This window comes from Athene noctua, chromosome 23 (genome assembly GCF_965140245.1).
Source record: "Athene noctua chromosome 23, bAthNoc1.hap1.1, whole genome shotgun sequence".
Classification (NCBI taxonomy): domain Eukaryota; kingdom Metazoa; phylum Chordata; class Aves; order Strigiformes; family Strigidae; genus Athene; species Athene noctua.
In genome coordinates this window covers 3,050,558-3,067,854 of record NC_134059.1, presented here as the reverse complement: position 1 = coordinate 3,067,854, position 17,297 = coordinate 3,050,558, and the positions used below count along the sequence as shown (strand labels likewise).

Below are 17,297 nucleotides of genomic sequence, written 5' to 3'. Positions count from 1 at the left end.
AAAACTGAAAAAAAGTCTATATTTTATCTACCCTTTCAGATTCACTGGAGTGCACAGGCTTAGATATTCTAACTTCTGAATAAGTGGAATCAGAGACAACTGTTGAAAGGAGCCAAAAAGGCCTTGGTGCACAGTAGCTTTTTTCTGCCTGTGTATCCTAAGTAGTAACTATGTCAAAAATACACAGAGGGGGCTGTGAACTGTAGTGATGTTTTAGGAGATGTGACAGCATTTCAAACTTGCCTTCCATTCCAGTGAAGAAGAAAGGAGCACACAGTTGGTTATCACTTATAGTGTTTCTGTGATTGTCCAAGAAATTGTATTTCATTAGAGATCAACTCAATAAGCAAATTGGAAACAGCTCAGAAGAGCAGCAGGCTGCTAAAGGGAGATTAATATTTCACTCGTTACACACAGCTCAAACTTGAACAGGTAAATGTATAATCAACTTGGCTTGCTGAAAAAGTCCACTGTCTTAAAAAAAAAAAAAAAAAGATAAATTAGTGTGTCAAATTGAGTGTCTGCTTGTGGAACAGAATGTCTGATTCTTATGTGCTGTCACAGTGGAGCTGTGCAGAGTGCCCTTTGTGCCAGACTCTCTGCTGAGCAGGAGTGTTCACCCTGAGGGAGGAGGAAATGGGATTGCTTCTACTAAATTCCTAAGGAATATTGCAGGTGGAGTAGGAGAAGTATTAGTTTCATTGTGCTCGATTACTGAGTACATCAACTGTGCTGGCTCTCTTCCTACTGTCAACTGCAGGGAGCTGGTCTGCACTACTCCAAGACTGTAGAATAATCAGTTGAGGTGGTAAGATCCATCTTTAAATGATCATATAACTTTATTAGATCTTGGCAGCTGCTGCAGACTTTTGAAAAAGTAACTTGAGTTGGTTAAATAGCTCACAAAAATAGCTAGAGGTCAGTATTGCTTAAAAAGTCCCCATGAGGAAGGAGGAAGTGTCTCAAAGCAAGTTGGGCTGGCTACAGTAAAAGTCACTATATCAACAGTACGAAAGCAGTAGGGAACAGCAGAGATAGTTGTGTGCAGAAGTTTTGTTTAAGAACAAACATCCAGCCTGGGAGTGGGCTCCTGAAAGAGCAGGAATATATTGCACATTTGAAGAAACTAAAAGGTGTTTCTGAATTGCAGGAGAACATTTAATATTAAACCAATTCAGATACTTTGCTCTCCTGTTCTGTTTTTCAGCACAGTTACTGGTTTATCTGGATTGTGGACTTGTGCTGTGGTACAGAATGAGCTTTGTTTCAGGCTTAATCTTGTATGGGTGCAGCTGTGCCATAACTGGGCATCTCTGGTTTGGAAAAAGTGCCTTTTTCTTTTGCGTATCACAAAAATCAAACTGGCAAGCCCCAGTGGACTTCCACACATCCATGTGGAAGCGGATCTAGTATTGCAGAAACCAGAAGCATTAGGGAATATGGTGCACAAACCCTGAAAAGAATTTGCCTGCTGTTAGCTGGAGCCCAGATGTGATTTATTAGCTCTGATTCTTCCAGACCCAAACTTACTCCATTTGGATTCAGTCCTGCACCTGCTCTCTGTTCTGGCTTCAGGATTAGGAGATGTCTGTGTTCATGCAGGTTCAGGGCTGTATTCAGCCTTACAAGGTCAGTGCACAGGCAGTCTTCCTCTGCAGGACCTGTCTCAAATCCAGGATAGCGAGAAGTGAAGCAAGAGCTATTAGTCTGTGTCAGATCTGAGCAGGTTCTGCACTGCAGCCTTCTTAAGAAATTGGAGACACAGCACAGGTACCTTTGGCCATGCTGGACGTGGGTGGAAATGCTAAATTCTATTTTAAAAACCCAGTGACACGAAGGTGTTGCTGCACCACGGTCTCCAGCATTTCTCCTATAAGTTAGTGCATTATTTGGTTTATCTCAGCCTTTCTTAGTTGAAATATGGAACACTGGTGATAGTAGAAACTATAGGGGGGTGTCTGTATATAGATGTGTAGATATATACACACACAATGAGAATGAAATTAGTTTCTAAGGATGCTTGATAAAGGCATATCAGTAAATACGAGAGGAAGGAGCGGGTCTTACCGTCTTTCATAGAACTGAAAAATTAACAATGTTATTTCACTGTTGGAATAATAGTCCCTAGAGAAAACAAAAGAATTCAGGCTGTCTAACAAAACAGCCGTTATTGAGGAATGTTGGAGAATTTGGGGAACATTCTTCTTCAGTGACACTGTAGCAGTTGTGCATGAGCAAGAGCCCACTTGACAATGGGGTGGTTTAGGAAGAGGAGAAGGTTAATTTGGCTAACCTTTGGAGCACTCTTTTCGGTACTACCACTGAGGTATAAAGGAGAGATTAGCAAATGAGTCCATATTTCAGAAAGCTGCTAAAATGAAGCCTTCCTCTTTAGCAGTTAGCAGAAAAGCAGTTAGTGTGTTGTCTTGGATAGATAATTCACACCAAATATCAAAATACAGTGATGGAATCCTTCCAAGTCAAAGTTTAGCACATTGAGTTCTTGTTCTTGGGAACGGCTTCAGGATCTCAGGATTATGGTAGGAGATAAGGCAGTAATCTGCATGATTATAGGGCTTAAAACTTTCCATTTTACAAGTTTTTTCCAACGCTTCAAGAACTTTAACACCTTGGTTATTTGCAGAGGAAAGTTTGAAGCTCAGTAGAGTCTCTCTTGATGTCAGGGGGGAATTGGTTTCTCTACACTTGCAAGAAGTATGTGTTGAAGTATCGTTGTGGTAGGTGTTAAATTTGCTGCTTGCAACCTGCTGCCTTCTGCTTACCTCAGTGACTTCTTGTCACCTGCCAGCATTTCTGTAGTGCTCGGTGTGTGCCATATAAATACATATAAGTGCCTTGTTGCAGCATTAATACATACAGCTGAAATTGCTGACGGCTGACAGAAAAGATGAGGGGGGTTTTCCACATCATGATCCTCCTCCTCTTCCTTTCCCGCTCTCAAGTCCCTTAACAGTGTTTTAAGCCAGGAACCAAGTGGTCATGTGCAGAGATGCTGCAGCTGATTTTTCTGCCTTTATCATTGGAAGAAGTTCTTGCTGCTCTATGAAATAGTGAGGTTCAGCATAACAGGGTGAAGCATGTGGCTACTGTCTGACCTGTACAACTTTTAATCTATGTTAGTGAGCAGCAAAAGGAAAAAATTACCCATCATTGTAAGTGTATTACAACAAGGAAAGGACAAAAGCTCATGGCTCATTTTTAATATTATTTTTACCTCAACATTAATTTCCTGTAGCTGGAAGCAGTTCTAATTCATGTAATCATTTCTTTCTCAGTGCAGTTTGTTTTATTCAGGCTGTTTGTATTTCATTGCGTTCAAGTGAAAATGGATTGGAATGAGTTAAGATAAACGCTGTAATAACGTTTAAAACCAAGCATTTGGATTTCTAGCATGTGACTTTTAGCCTTTTTTCTCTTGTGTTGTGATGATGAACATTCTTTTCTTGCTGCAGTGGTTCCCTTAAGAAAACAATCCTTTGTCTCATGCTCAGATTCATAGTTCATTGCCCAGTCTGAGTAATCCCACTTGCATGCTTAGTAGATACAGATAAGACAGATGGAAGAATCATCATTTCTCAGACAAGAGTGCTGCTACACAGAGTATTAAATAGTAGACAGATCCCCGGTGAGTTTCCCAGCCTCACGACTTCTGTATTCTGACGAGGCAAGAGTGCTTTTGTCTGCAGTGTTTTCCTACACAGGAATGTTGCAAAGAATTCTGTATGTTGGGGAGGAGGATGGTACATAAACGCCCCCTTTAGTTTCACACAATATTAAAAAGAAGCTGTTTTAGATCAGCTGTTATTGGTAGTGATTGACTTGATTTCAGAGCGATCTCCAGCCTAAGTGTCTGTTTCCTGTTGTTCTTGGTTCGCTTTCTCAAGAAATCTTTCAACTTTGAATCAAATGCTTTTGCTTCACCATTTTGGACAAGGGAAGAATTGACTGCAGCTGTCTCTAAATTCTGAAACTTGATTCAGTGGTGGCCCTTGTAAAATCTAATGGCTTGTTTAATCGAATAGGACCCTTTGAGAATGGCACATGGAATATGCTCAATAAATTAGCACTGACAACAGTATATTCTGGATGCATGACTAATCAATTGCGTGTTAATTGGCTCAAGACTCTCACCAGCTTGACAAGAGAACCCAGCAGAGCAGACAGCATACAAAAATAAGACTTGTCACTGCCAACTATCTAAGTAGAGTTAAGCACATGCCGAGGTCGATGGCCCCTCTTAAGCTTTCCTAGATAATACACATATATAGCACGTAGAGTAACAAAGGGAAAAAAGGAAAACAAACTGCAGCTGTTCAAAAGTACCAAAGTTAGTTGTTTATAGATGTGACTTTCTGTATTCCCTAAAATACCCAGTGTTACCTTTTCTAACTATCCACTGTATTATGTGCTATGAATATTAAACTGCAAATGCTTAATTGGACCGAAATTCAGTGTGTCCCCTTTCATCAGGCATGGCACTTGCACATTGTTACTGCACTTTTTAAGCTCTGTCAGTGTGGTCACAATGAACTTTCTTTCTTTGATGTACCTTTTTAATCAACTGGCATGTTACGGAGTGGCAGTCTGCATGCTTCTGTTCCAAGCATACTTTGATAAGCACTGCAATAAACAGGATCTCTGTTATGGCTGAATCTGTTACTCTGGAATTTATTTTTTTTTTTTTTTAAACTAGATGGTTTGATGAAATTTTAATTTGATCAACTTAAAAATATTTTAGTTATAAAATGCTATAAACTTGCATTTTACCATAAGGAGTACCTGTGGTAGTTGTGGCTCTGGCCACAGCATATTTTTTCATCCCTTCTGTCAGGGGTGAAAAATAAATGTATTCAGAACAGAGTTCAGATACCACTGCGTAGGGTCCAGAGCTCACTTGACTTCTTGTTAGTGTTATTTATCAAGAAGCCAGGGAGTTGTGTGAGCAGGGAGGTGACAAACAGAAGATGTAGTCTGTGCTTCTGCTCTACAAAAAATATGCAGTAGCATTTTTAGATGAAGAATGTAGACATTCAGTGTCATTTGGAGATATGAGCATGGGATAGGGAGATGAGAGCTCCTGGATTATATTTGATTATGAACTTTATTTGCTGTGACTTGGAGCAAGGAATTTAATTTTTTTTCTTTATGGACACACTGATGCTTGTGTTTGTCCGTGTGTTGAAGTGGTACTGTAAAACTAAATTGTGGAAGCTTTGAATGGAGTTTTTAATATGTAAAATACTGTGTGGGTTACAATATTTTTGTCAATTCATTAATACTCTAATTTTTGTGGTCATTAATTACCTTCTTCTGACCTACCCTTTAAATTATCCCAATGTTGCACAGTAGCTGTCTGGATTTTGTTACTTACGCCGTGACTGAAGATCTGTTCTAATGGCTCCACTTAACTAAAGTACTCAGGAAAATGTTTTGAAATGTTTCTTTCCCTCGCACATAGATTTGATGTTACGGAGTCTATGCTCTGTACAATAGCAATCCAGCTCCTCACAGGAACTCTGGGGCCCTGGTTCTGGAACTATACGGTAAAGTGAACGTTAATGCTCCCTGGCAAGTAAATGGCATGGACTAAGCAGAGACAGCACCTTTGTCATGCACATAGTAATTGGTCTGTGAAAAGCACCTTTCTAAGGGTATTTCACAAGTGCTTTAATATAAGGGGGAAAAATGTTTGCAAAGTATGAATGAGCAATAAAAAAAAAATCATCTGACTGGAAATAAATATTTTTGAAAGCGTGCTTTACTTGATAAAGCAAAAACCTGCCCGTTAAACAGAAAAACTTGCTTTAAGCATTTATTTTTGTTTTGTCACAGTTCTGGCTTTGCCTAAATGATAGCCAGGGTTGTGGTTATACAGCTCTGTAAGTGCAGGTGTAGAATAATTTTGTTGGAACTACTTTTTAAAGTTGTAGAAACTTTGTTGTTGTTGCTGTTTAAATACCTTTCCACCAGAAAAAAAGAACTGCTTGGCTAGTTCAGGGAACTGTGTGCCGTGCAATAGCTTAAAAAGTCACCAGTTAACGGTTAAAAATGCCTGTTTTGAGCTATGCCACTTCATCCGTGGAGTCTAGTCGCTTAACTGTGCTTGCAGCTCCATCGTCAAGTAACTTCATTTCCTGGTTGTCTTTATTTTCAGAATACTTTTCCTTATGTCTGTGCTAAAAATATCCTTCTCCAGTCTGGCTTACTACTCTTTAGAAAGGACTTTCTCTTCCTTCTTTCAGTTTGGTTTTTTTTTAATACAGTGTATATAGGTGGGATTTCCCCCCCCCCCCCTCGGTAAAATGATATCATTAAAAGTAAGTTGCATTCGTTGAAATTTCTCATAGTTGCTGGATTATTAGCCAGGAGTTTCCCTTGAAATAGTTGAGAATATTAAGAATAGCTGTTTAGTAGCCTCTTTTGAATGGCATCAGATTTTAAGTAAGAGATTGTCTATTTGTTCGTTTGTTTACATACCCTTTATTAAACTTGTATTGATGCAAATTATGCTGTTCCTTTGTTTTTTTTCATGTAATGGTTCAGCACAATCTCTGCTTTCATGAAGCTATTAGAAAGAGTCCTTAATTACCAGCTCTACTTTAGATCCAACAATATCAGCAATCTGGTAAATCATGGTGTACGTCATATCCACTGCCTGCATCTGACAGTTTGAGCCAAGTGCCAGTTAGGCATTCTCTGAAGGTAGTCAGATGACATCATTTTTAAATACGTTGTTGACAGTCTATGAAAGGCTGGAAATTCTTAATGTCAGGAAATGGTAATGTAGCAAGCAGTAACTTGAAGGAAGGAAGAGCTTAATCAAGATTTTAGCCTGTTGTGACAATAGTATTATGACTCTGAGAAGTCATTTAGGGAGAAATAAATAAATAAAAAAAATCCCTTAGTACTGAAACATTCAGAGATTTCCAAAGTCACCCGTTGGTGTGATAGTTATGTGAGAGGAAGCAACTCAAATTCTGTAATGAAGGTGAATTGTTTAAAATGGATGAGGACAGATTGCCATCTAATGGGGGAGAGGGAGGAGTTGTGATTCTCTGCACAGGTGATGGAGGTGTCATCTGTAGACCCACCTATGGTCTCCACCCTTGGAAATGATGCCTTTGCCATTCAAGGAGAGATTTGTTTTACAAATAAATGCAGTGGTTGGTAGGAGTGGTGTGTGTAGTGGATGAGCCAGGCAGAGCATTTTGTCCCTTTTGCTCCATAACAGAATGCCAAATGTTTGCTTGTGACAAGTTCCCTCATGCACGCTAATTTTAACCAGGTTTTAGGCATACTGAATTGCAGAATAGACCTAATTATCTTAAATACTTGCATATGTAGTTTCAGATGCCTTCTGGCGTCTTTATTTTTAATCTTAACTAATACATAAAGATGATGCTGCTTCCAAGTCACTCACCCAGAACATGCAAAGCATCATGCTTATTTTACATGGTTTGAGGTCAGGTGGTAGAGATTTTTATTTCAGTATTGCACCATCTCTGAAATGGTTAAGCTACAGGAAATATGTATTCACGCTATTCTTTATCTGATAGCTGTTTCATGTGACGAGTATTTGTAGTGAGAAAGTATAATAATATAGCCCTGCCTTGAAAATACTACATGATCTGGCAAAATACAAAGTGAATAGCTTCTGATTCTCTCAACACAGATAAAGCTTGTACTTACATGTGCTGGGCAGTGAGATGTCTTTAGTCATCGAGAAGAAAAAAATTCTTAAATTGTTACTGAAGTTTACTTATGCCTTTAGCCTATGGAGGAATTATTGAAAAGAACACGAAGGCTTTAAACGGTGGAAAACAAAAAAGATTTTGGGAATCGAGTTAAAACAGGTTTACTCTAACTTGAGGTGCAGAATTCTAAAGAGCTGCAGCCCTGCCTCCCTCCTGCAGCTCTGCAGTGTCACCCTTCAGTACTTGTACTGCTGGAATGTGACTCTTGCTTGTAATGTTTTACCTCACATGTTGGTGTTGTTTCAAAGATCAGAATTGGGCAGTTTTAATACAGCTTAGCACAACCGTACAGAGGAATTGCAGATGAAGGTGCTTAAGATGATTAAATCTGGAAAATACTCTGACTTTTACAGGAAACGAAATGTTAAAATAATACTGTTTCTGATAATATTCTGTTATGTCAGGAAGCAAGTTTGAAAACTAGCAACTAATTTGCATTGAAGTTTGGCATGACAAGGAAGGACAGATGAAGAGTCAACGGTGTTGTGGTGTGTGCAGTAAAATCGTGGCAGTCTCACTGCCAGAGCTGGAGCAGGCCCTTTGGAGTTCTGTGGGTATTCTGCTGTCTTGTGAATTTAGGTAAACAGCGAGGGATGAAATGTGCATTTAAAAGCACCACTTTTATTATTTCCTGACTTTATCTGCATTAAAAATTAGGTATTCTTGTTTACAGCCTTTAGCTAACAAAGGTAGCTGGTGCAGTGTTGACATTGTTTGACCTAGTCCCTGTTTGCTGTCCTCAGTTCTGCAGAGCTGCTGTTTGCTATTTTTTTCCCCTAATGTCAGTTTGGTGTAGAATCAGTATTTTTTCAGGGTCATTTTCAGTGGCTTTCCCAGCCTTGCAATTAGATGTTCTGTCTTGGCATTTTTAGCTTGTTAAAGTATTGAGTCTTGGTTCTTTGTTGCTTTGTCTTCAGTGTCTGATCTCTGTTCCTGGTGATCTTAAAAACTTGATTCAGGTTCTTCTGTTTATTTTCTAGAAGGTGAAAAAGTCCCTGGTTTATTTGAAGAAGTGATCTTTGGAACTAGACTGCTTTGTGTCTGTTGAGGAACTGTTACAATAACTTTACGTCCATCTATTGTAGCGTGGGCACGTCTTGGGGGAAACGGTTTGTTTTCATTTTCTTCATTTCATAGGTATTAAGGATCCACTACATTGTGCACAATGTCTCTGTATCATCCTAGCAACATAAACTGTTTGGGCAATGCTGACATGACTCAATTTGTCAGGAAACATCAGGCAAAAAAACTGTCAGGTCAGGTTAGGGGAAGTGTGGCTCAAGTGATTGCTGAAAATATCCCAGTTAAGAGGCTTTAAGAAACCCCCCTACTTGAGCTGCAGAATTCATGCTGCTAGATCTTTCAATTTGTTTTTTTTTCTTAGGATGTCCACTATAGCATTTAAATGAGTAAATATATACAAATATCAGGAGAAATAGAAACAGACTTTGAGCTGGCTGATTCCCTTCTTGTTCTGAAATATTTTTGCTTTCCTACAGTTCTGCTGGTGGTACCAGGCTACTGGTTGTGTGCAGTAATTAAATGGCAGGGTGGGGGTCTTCAGCACCTTGCTTTTGATCTCCCAGTGCTGTGGGTTTTTTCTCCTCGTGGTACTTATCTTTTTGCATTGAAGTGAAGATATTTTTCTGCTATTAGTTGATAAATGATCCACTGCTCCAGTTTGTGTTTTCTGTAGTCCTTATCATAGGAAGAGGCACTCCAATGCGCAGTGGAACTTTATGTGGAAAAAAAATACAGTACTAATTATGTAATATTTAAGCAGGAGTGTTCTGACCCTGCTTTGCAAATAATTTCCTTAGCCGCTAAAGCAAGCTAAATGTATTTTTTCCTCCAAAGGCCAGTGTGGGTAGTACAGAAAGGCTTTAGTCAGTCTACAACCAAGCAGCTTTCCATGCAGCCCTGCTTTTGTCTTGTCATTTTATTAGGTACCTTCCCAATTCTACCAGAGTTTAAAACCAGTACAGTGACTGAGGCAATTTTATGGATTTTTTTTTTTTATTACTAGCACATTTTATCTTGAAGCAATTTGTAAATGCAAGTTAATCATTAAAAGTGCAGGAATGAACGTCCTCTAGATCACCTGATGTGTTAAAATTTTCCAGGTAGTGTCATACATTACCTTTGCTCAGTATCTTTCTTGACAAAACCATTGTTGCTTTGTTTTCTAATCGCATTCTTTCACTTTTTTTTTTTACTGTGCTCCATTTTAAGGGCTCTTTAGGACTTTTATGAATGCTGGCAGTAGTCCACATGTGTTACATTTGGAAGCCTTAACTCGTTCCATTTAGACTTCCTTTTACTCCCCTGTTTAAGTCTGTAGTTGCACAGTCACTTTGACTCAGCACAGTTTTGTTCAGCTGCCAAAAGAGTCAGTGCAGACCTTCCACTGCCCTCTCCTTTGTGGCTGCATCATTCATGAGGCCACACAAAATGGATAAGGAAAGCTGATACGCTAGAGATGGGGACAGGAACCTTTCTTCTTTTTTTGGGGTCGTTTTAGTGAAGGCAGTCTCCTGATCCAGTTGATGGCATGTGACTGTAGTGCTGGCACAAGGGAGAAAGTGAGACTGAGCAGGTGTTTTTGGGGGGAGAAGGTGGTTGGTCTTTATTGAAGCTGGGATGACTACTCCTTTTAGCAGCAGCATGGGTTTAGTCCAGTTTATGCTGTAGTTGCACAGTCATTTTAAATTCAAGTTAAATGAATAGAACAACAGCGGGCCTCTTTTCCCTTTCACCCAGATTCTGTTTCCAAATGTTGTTCCCTTTTGTGGTGTAGCTTCAAGGAACTGCCTGTTTGGATTCCTGTGTTCTTAGATTTCGAAGTAGTGGCCATTTGACATCCTGCAAAGAAATTCACTGCATCAGCCGTGTACTCTACTGGTGTCAAGCATATCTTTAAGTCGTCTAACAGTGGTTTTAAGGAGCATAGGATGTCCTCAGTCTTTTTTCATCCTTGGTATTAAGAACTTATGCTTTGTTTAGGTGTTGAGCTTCTCACTTGGTCTTAGGTCTTTGTCTTATGGCTTAAGGAGCTCTTCGGTGTTAAAAAAATAAATCTATGTAGAGTTGAAGTTAACTCATACTTGTTCTGCAGTATAAGATTCTTCTAAGTCAGGGAGGAGTTTTTAATCAAATATACTTGCAGTTCATTGCTGAACCCTTTCCAGCTGCCTGATGCCATTTTTATTTGAGTTGGAGAGGGCAGAACTATGGGCAATGGAGCAAAGGTTGTACCAAGTCTGTGTAAAGAAGATAATGCTGTCTCCCTAACCCAAATCCAGGCACAGCTTCCATGGATTTGGTTGGTCTCCCAGTTTTGTGGAAAAGTTTGTCTTTCAGAATGCTTTGTCTTTTATGATCTGATTTTTTTTAAATTTTTTTTTTTAAGTATATGACCTTACATTATTTAGCATTAAGATCACTGCTGCCAAAAGAAACCTGTTTTACTGTCCAAGGAAAGCTATAAACTTGAGTTGCCTATGTTAATTATTAGTCATTGTTTCTGTGAGCTTTCTCATTTGCTTTATATTCTTTTAGGTCATTCACAGAAGTAGTAAATTAGGCTAAAATTCATTCCCACTTAACCTGTGCAGGTTCCCTAAGCTCCTTCAGCCCCTCCTCAGTTGGACACACAGAAAGCACATTTCCATGCTGACTACAAAAGCCAGGAGGAAGCAATTTGCATTTAAGCAGATGTTTATTGTAAGTCTTTTCTTGCATAGCTGAGCATTTTTACTTTTTCTTGCAAGGTAGCTCAATGACTCAATTTGTTTGTATGAGGACTGAAAAATAAGGATTTTTAGAACATTCTTTGATTTTGTGCAAGTTGATTTTTTTTTTTTTTCTCCCCCCCCCCCCGCCAGTTCTGACTGCCTTACAGGATTGTTATAGAATAAATCAGAATATAGGAAGACCTCTGAGGTTATTTCTGCGTATCTCGTGTCTCCCTGCTTAGTGTGGTGGAAAGAAAATTTACAAAGCAAAGACATCTAAAGCAAACTGTTGTCTTACTGGAATCTTCTCTAGATTTCCTCCAACGACTTTGGCTAAACTTTCCCATTATATGTTAAGAGTCTGGCTAGTTTGTGGGTATTGATGTTCTCCCATTTTTTTATCTTTTACGCTCCCCTCTGCCGCTTCACTGCTTATTTGCGTTATAAGGGAGAGAGCAGTGGGAGTTTGTGACAGCAATAGTCAGGGGTTGGGTGCCTCATACCCTGTCGGCCTGCTGTTGACAGTGCCACCACACACTGATTCTGCTGGTTGTTCCATAGGTGAGTGTCCTGCCTTAGGGATTTTTTCAGAAAGTCTGAGCTGATGGAAAGGTGAAGTCGGCTGCAGTGTTTTTGCACTGAAAGCAGCAACCAGCGTTTAGAGAATCCATAGTAAGAGAAGAGATTGTGTTGAATACCACATACTGTTTCCCTTCTCCTTGCCTTAAACTTTGGGCGATGTTCTACGTGGGACTTGGATCCAGTATTACAATTAGGCCTTGTGCATATTGATCTGCTGCTGAAACAAAACTGTATTTTTGCCAGACTGAAGATACTCAAATGAGAGAACCTGCTCCAAAACTGGAACAAAGGCTGTGGAGAAAACTTGGTGGCACACTGATCTGATACTAAACTTAATTATATGGTCTTGGAGCTCATTTAAGGCACACAAGCAAAAAAAAAAAAAAAAACCACCCTGAACCGTTATTCCCTGATGCCTGTGTAGTTGATAATATGAACAGTATTTTTGTGACAGCAAAGCATGTATTTGCAAGAAGCCATTTTGGGTCTTTCAGGTAGAACTATATTGTTAGAAATAAGTAGTATGCCATAAATATCTTAAACTGTCTCAAAGGATTATTTTTGGTACAGATTATTTTTGATATGAGATAGTATGATATACCAGCAAGTCCATCCTCTTTATATTTCACCTGTATTTTTCTTTACTTCTATTTCTGGAATTGACTTGTATAGCCATTTTTCCCCCTTGCTAGCCCCCAGACTTTTGCATGCTCTTTTAAATAGTCTTAAACTCAGTCTTTTCTATAAGCTGTTCCTTCTTGCATTTCTATAAAACATACTATCTATGCTAGAACCACAAGTGCTTTCTCTTCTGGCTGCACGCTAGAGACTGACTCGTGTAATCTTTAGCAGTGCAGCTGACTGCCGTTTACATTTGTGTAAACTCTTTAGGGATTCATGTTTCTGTTTAAAGTTTGATGCTATCAGAGAGAACGTTCATATTAAAAAATAGGATAAGGGATAAAATAGGGATTAAAAAGATCTCTTCTGAATTTTAGAATCTGAAATAATTTTTTTTTTTTTTTTTTTTTTTTGGTGGGCAAGGTTGAAACTGAATATTTATTTCTGCAACCAGCAGTGGTCAGTTAAAAGACGAGTTCCAACTGTTCCTTTTGACAAATTGGGTTTTTATTGCACTGTGAAATGAAACAGAAACTATAGCACAGCATGGCTCTTAATTTTAACAGTAAAACTAAAATACATTTTTGCTTTCTAAATTATTTATAAATTTTGCCTCTCGTTTTCCTCAATATTTTGGAGTTTTTATACTGTGCATGATAGAGGAGAGCTGCAGAGCTTGCGAATAACTGACTTGAAATTGCTTTGAATAATTTTGCTTTTTTTGGCTTTTTGTACCTAATCAGAATTGATGTGACTGAAGTACAAATCTTCATAATAATCATGCATTTACTGGCAGTGATTGGAGGACCACCTTTTTGGCAATCTCTGGTAATTTTGTTCATGTTCTTATTTTATCCTTTTTAACAATCTAATAGACACCTGGCAGAACTATCTGCCTATAGCAGCACAGTTTAATTTGCAAGGGGAAGGTCTCGCTTTTCCTCATGAATGGAAATATATATTCTTGAGTATAGGTCACGTGGCAATAACTGTGCATTCTGGTTTTACCAGTTATTGAAACAAGCTATTATTTCGTATATTCTATTTGCAGGTAGAAAACTATCAAACATTTCATGAAATTAAATGTACCTTCAGTGAAGTCCAGCTTCCTTTGAAAGAGCTGGCCAAAACTGGAATGAATTTCATGTGATGAGCTAGATCAGTGATGGAGAAGTACTGAATTGGATTGATATTGGGAAAGCTTTTGGAGAGCAGTTGGTAACCATCAGTCGATAATTTAGTCTGAATGTGGCTGGCAACTCTTATCTGTACGGGAGGGAAAAATTGTCACTACTTCTTTTAAAATGAAGATCATTGAAGCAAGCTGGCTATCATGGGCTGGCTGCATACAGATCCTGCAGGTGTTACACAGGCTCACCATGCCATGTCAGCTGGCAGTTCATGTGCTGTCATAAAGTGACTATATTTGCATTTCTGAAGCCATGTTCAGCTATCAAAATGGCATTGTCCAAAGAAAAGCATGTACTTGCACATATAAACTTAAAAAAAAAAAATTCTGGAAATAACAACTAGGGCATTGACTTCCTTGCTGAATATTGATCTTGTTTGTGCACTTGTTAAACACAGTTCTTAAGGTGAATAAAGAAATCTTGCTTTGCATTAAAACCAAGAGATGGTCAAAAATTACTGGAACATGTCACCCCAAATTGGTGAATTTCTAATCTGCTTCATATAACTAGAGAAATGAACCCTCTAACACTAGAGAGTATCTAGACAAAGGAGCTAACCTTGGCTACCCCAATTTTGCTACATGTGCTTTCAGGCTTACAAAACCCACGCCCCAGATTAATTATGTAAACTTGAGAGTAAATACAATTTAAAGAGAATGAGTGTGAATAGAGCTAATTCTAAAAAAAAAAAAAAAAAAGGCTACAAGTCAGTTTATTTGTGCCAAGCTTTTGCAGAGATTATTGTGGCCAACATCCCCATGCAGCTGCTATGCTGTATTACAAATAGGGATTTCCCAATTCATGTTCCCAGTTTCCTTTTTTCCTTTTTAAAAAAAGGGGGAAAAAATGCCGCCACAGCAACCTCTGGCACAACTCAGTGCAAGCTGATGTTTATGTGAGCTTAGAAATTGTTCTCTTGTGTTATTAAATACCTTAAATAACCTGTTTCAGTGAAATCTTGAAATCTGTTAGTTCTGGGTTGTGGCAGCATTTGGCTAAGTCAGCTCCCAAAAGATTAAACTATTTTGAAGTCTGGTGGTGGATTAATGAAGTCATTTCTCCAGAGAACAATGATGAGGTTTCCAATGACAATTAGGAATTTTTCTTTTTCACTCAACTTGTTAGATTTTGTGTTTTATTTAGAGACAAATATTATTTACTGTTTGCAGAGCAAAATGTATCACACAACCCGTCCTTACTCCATCTCTCTCCTCAGTCCTTTAATATTTTATGTGACAGCAATATTGGTGATTTGGTATTTTTAGTTTGATTCTGTCGGGGGGGTGGGGGGGATAATGGAATAAAATGTGGTTGTATACTCAAACATTCCACTTTCTTATGCTAACATGTGAAAAGGCAAACAATCTGAATAGGCTAAATGCAGAATTGTGTATTTTGTCAATTGTTGCTTTCATTAGCTTTCTCTTTTTTTCCCTGAAATGGTGTGTATCTGTACTGGCTTCCTTCTTTCTGTCAGTGTAGATTCTCTTTAAGGCGTGTTAAAATGCTGCCCTGCAAGGCTCCTGGAGCTCGGTAATTTCTGGTGGATGGTGAGTACGACTGCAGCTGCAATCCTCATTTGGAAAATGTGAGTAAAGTGAGCAAGCTTAGGTGCAGCTTGTTTGATGCATTATATAGAGGGATTTTTCTGGTTGAAGTGAGAAAAATGCTGCAATTGCTTGAGTTTCATTCCACAACGTAATTGCTAAAAGCGTAAACACTTCATGAATATAAAGCAAGCTTGGGTTTGGCCCACTGTGAGTTGTTATTCCTCTTGCAAATGTGACTGAAGTGTATGTACATCCAACTCTAAACTGCAGCTGGCATCCAGCCTTGTGAGAAGGACTCCCAGCATACTGAGCTGCCCAGCTGGTTGTGGTATTTGACTAGGAGGTAGCCGAGGAGAGTTCCTGGAGGAAGCACCCCTGACCACTTATGGATGTGTAGTCTCTTACGCACTCTTCACTGCCACTTCCCTGAGCCCCTAGCTGTGCTCTTTGCCTGTCTGTTTCCTAATTAGTGTTATTATTATTATTTTTAAATCCCAATTCATGCTGCACAAAACTGATGGCGTCTAGTCTGGAGGCCTGTTGTTAGTTTTCTGGCAAATGATTCTGGATTTGCTTTAATCCAGACTCTGGCAAGCACTTGTTAATCCATTCTTTGCCTGCTGCCACTTGTTTTTATAACATGCATGGGTTTTTTTCCTCAGACAAAATTTGGAATGCTCCCTTTACCAGGATGTACCTGTATTCAGAAGCTCTCTGTGCAGTGTAGCCTTTCTCTAGATCAACTTCAAAGGGTTTAACAGAGAGCATAAGTTACCTGCAAAAGGTTTGACTTGTGATAACTTCTCTGCGTTATTGATGTTTTCTTGTGAAGTTCTGCCTGCATATGACTTTTGGTGAAACCTGTGCAGTTACCAGTAGGGTCAGAATAACGGCATGAACTGTAGTGATACATGGAATACCAGACAGGAAAATCTTATGGCTTGCAATTGTAGTCTCCTCTTACTTAAAAAGTCAGGGGCTGCAATGCACTTATATAGGAAGATTTCCAAGTACAACTCCCTCTCCCTTTACTCAGTTTTTTTTCTTTTTTCTCTGTGCTATTTGCTTGCCTTTGCTGCTCCCAACTTTTTGCCTTGTTGCTTTGCTTCCATTTTGTATGCAAAGCAATTTAGAAGGCACTGCCTTTTTATACTTCTCCTTTGAATTTCCTCTGCCAAAGTCCAGTATGTAGCTTTGTTTCTCACTAATTATTTCTGCCAGAGAAGTGCAATCTAATACCTGTCACTGACGTAGCTATTGGTAGAAGCAAAAAGGAGTGATAATAAAGCACAACTAGCCAAACTGGATGTTATAACAGTGTGGTCTTACTCTTCTGCCTTTCCTGAGCATCATTCTCAGATGTTAGTATGTTAGTAGTTAGGATGGAGTTCATGGGGTGTTTTTCCCAGCAAACTCCCCTTGTCTTTGGGAAATGTCAAGCTTAATGTCTTTTGACTCCTGCATGAAGCTTGCCATTGTTTTCTTCTTCCTGCAGAAGAGCAAATTCACCCCATTCTTTAAATACCAAACTATCGTTGCTGAAGCAGAGGGCAGCACAGGTACCTTCCTTCAGAAGGCCTGTGCCTGGTAACATTGATGAATGATTACAGTTAGCACTCCAGTCTGTGGCAATATATGCCTTTTGTTTACTTGTCATTATTCTTTCTTTACTATCGTTCAGAAAATCTTTTTTGACTTAACTGTAGCCTGAGTGAGGGCAAAGTGTGTTTAAGTGTTATGAAACTATACCAGCCAGCCAGAAGCCTGCAGGGCAGTGATTTGGAGAGGTGGTCTGGGTGCTCATCTGTAGGCTGCCTAGGAGCAAGGCATGAGGAGTTAAAGCTG

The 17,297-nt window shown here is 39.1% G+C and overlaps 1 protein-coding gene across 7 annotated transcripts in view; it reads left to right on the top strand.

Moving 5' to 3' along the window:
- Window positions 1–17,297, top strand: part of CEPT1 (choline/ethanolamine phosphotransferase 1) — a 79,727-nt gene that overhangs the window by 57,346 nt on the left and 5,084 nt on the right. For 6 of the 7 annotated variants that reach the window (XM_074925305.1, XM_074925304.1, XM_074925302.1 and 3 more), the window contains one exon: window positions 13,456–13,540. In XM_074925305.1, the coding sequence (XP_074781406.1) occupies window positions 13,456–13,540 (85 nt within the window). Of the gene's footprint in view, window positions 1–5,479; window positions 5,565–13,455; window positions 13,541–17,297 lie in introns of all 7 variants that reach the window. The other variant, XM_074925308.1, reaches the window with a different exon arrangement.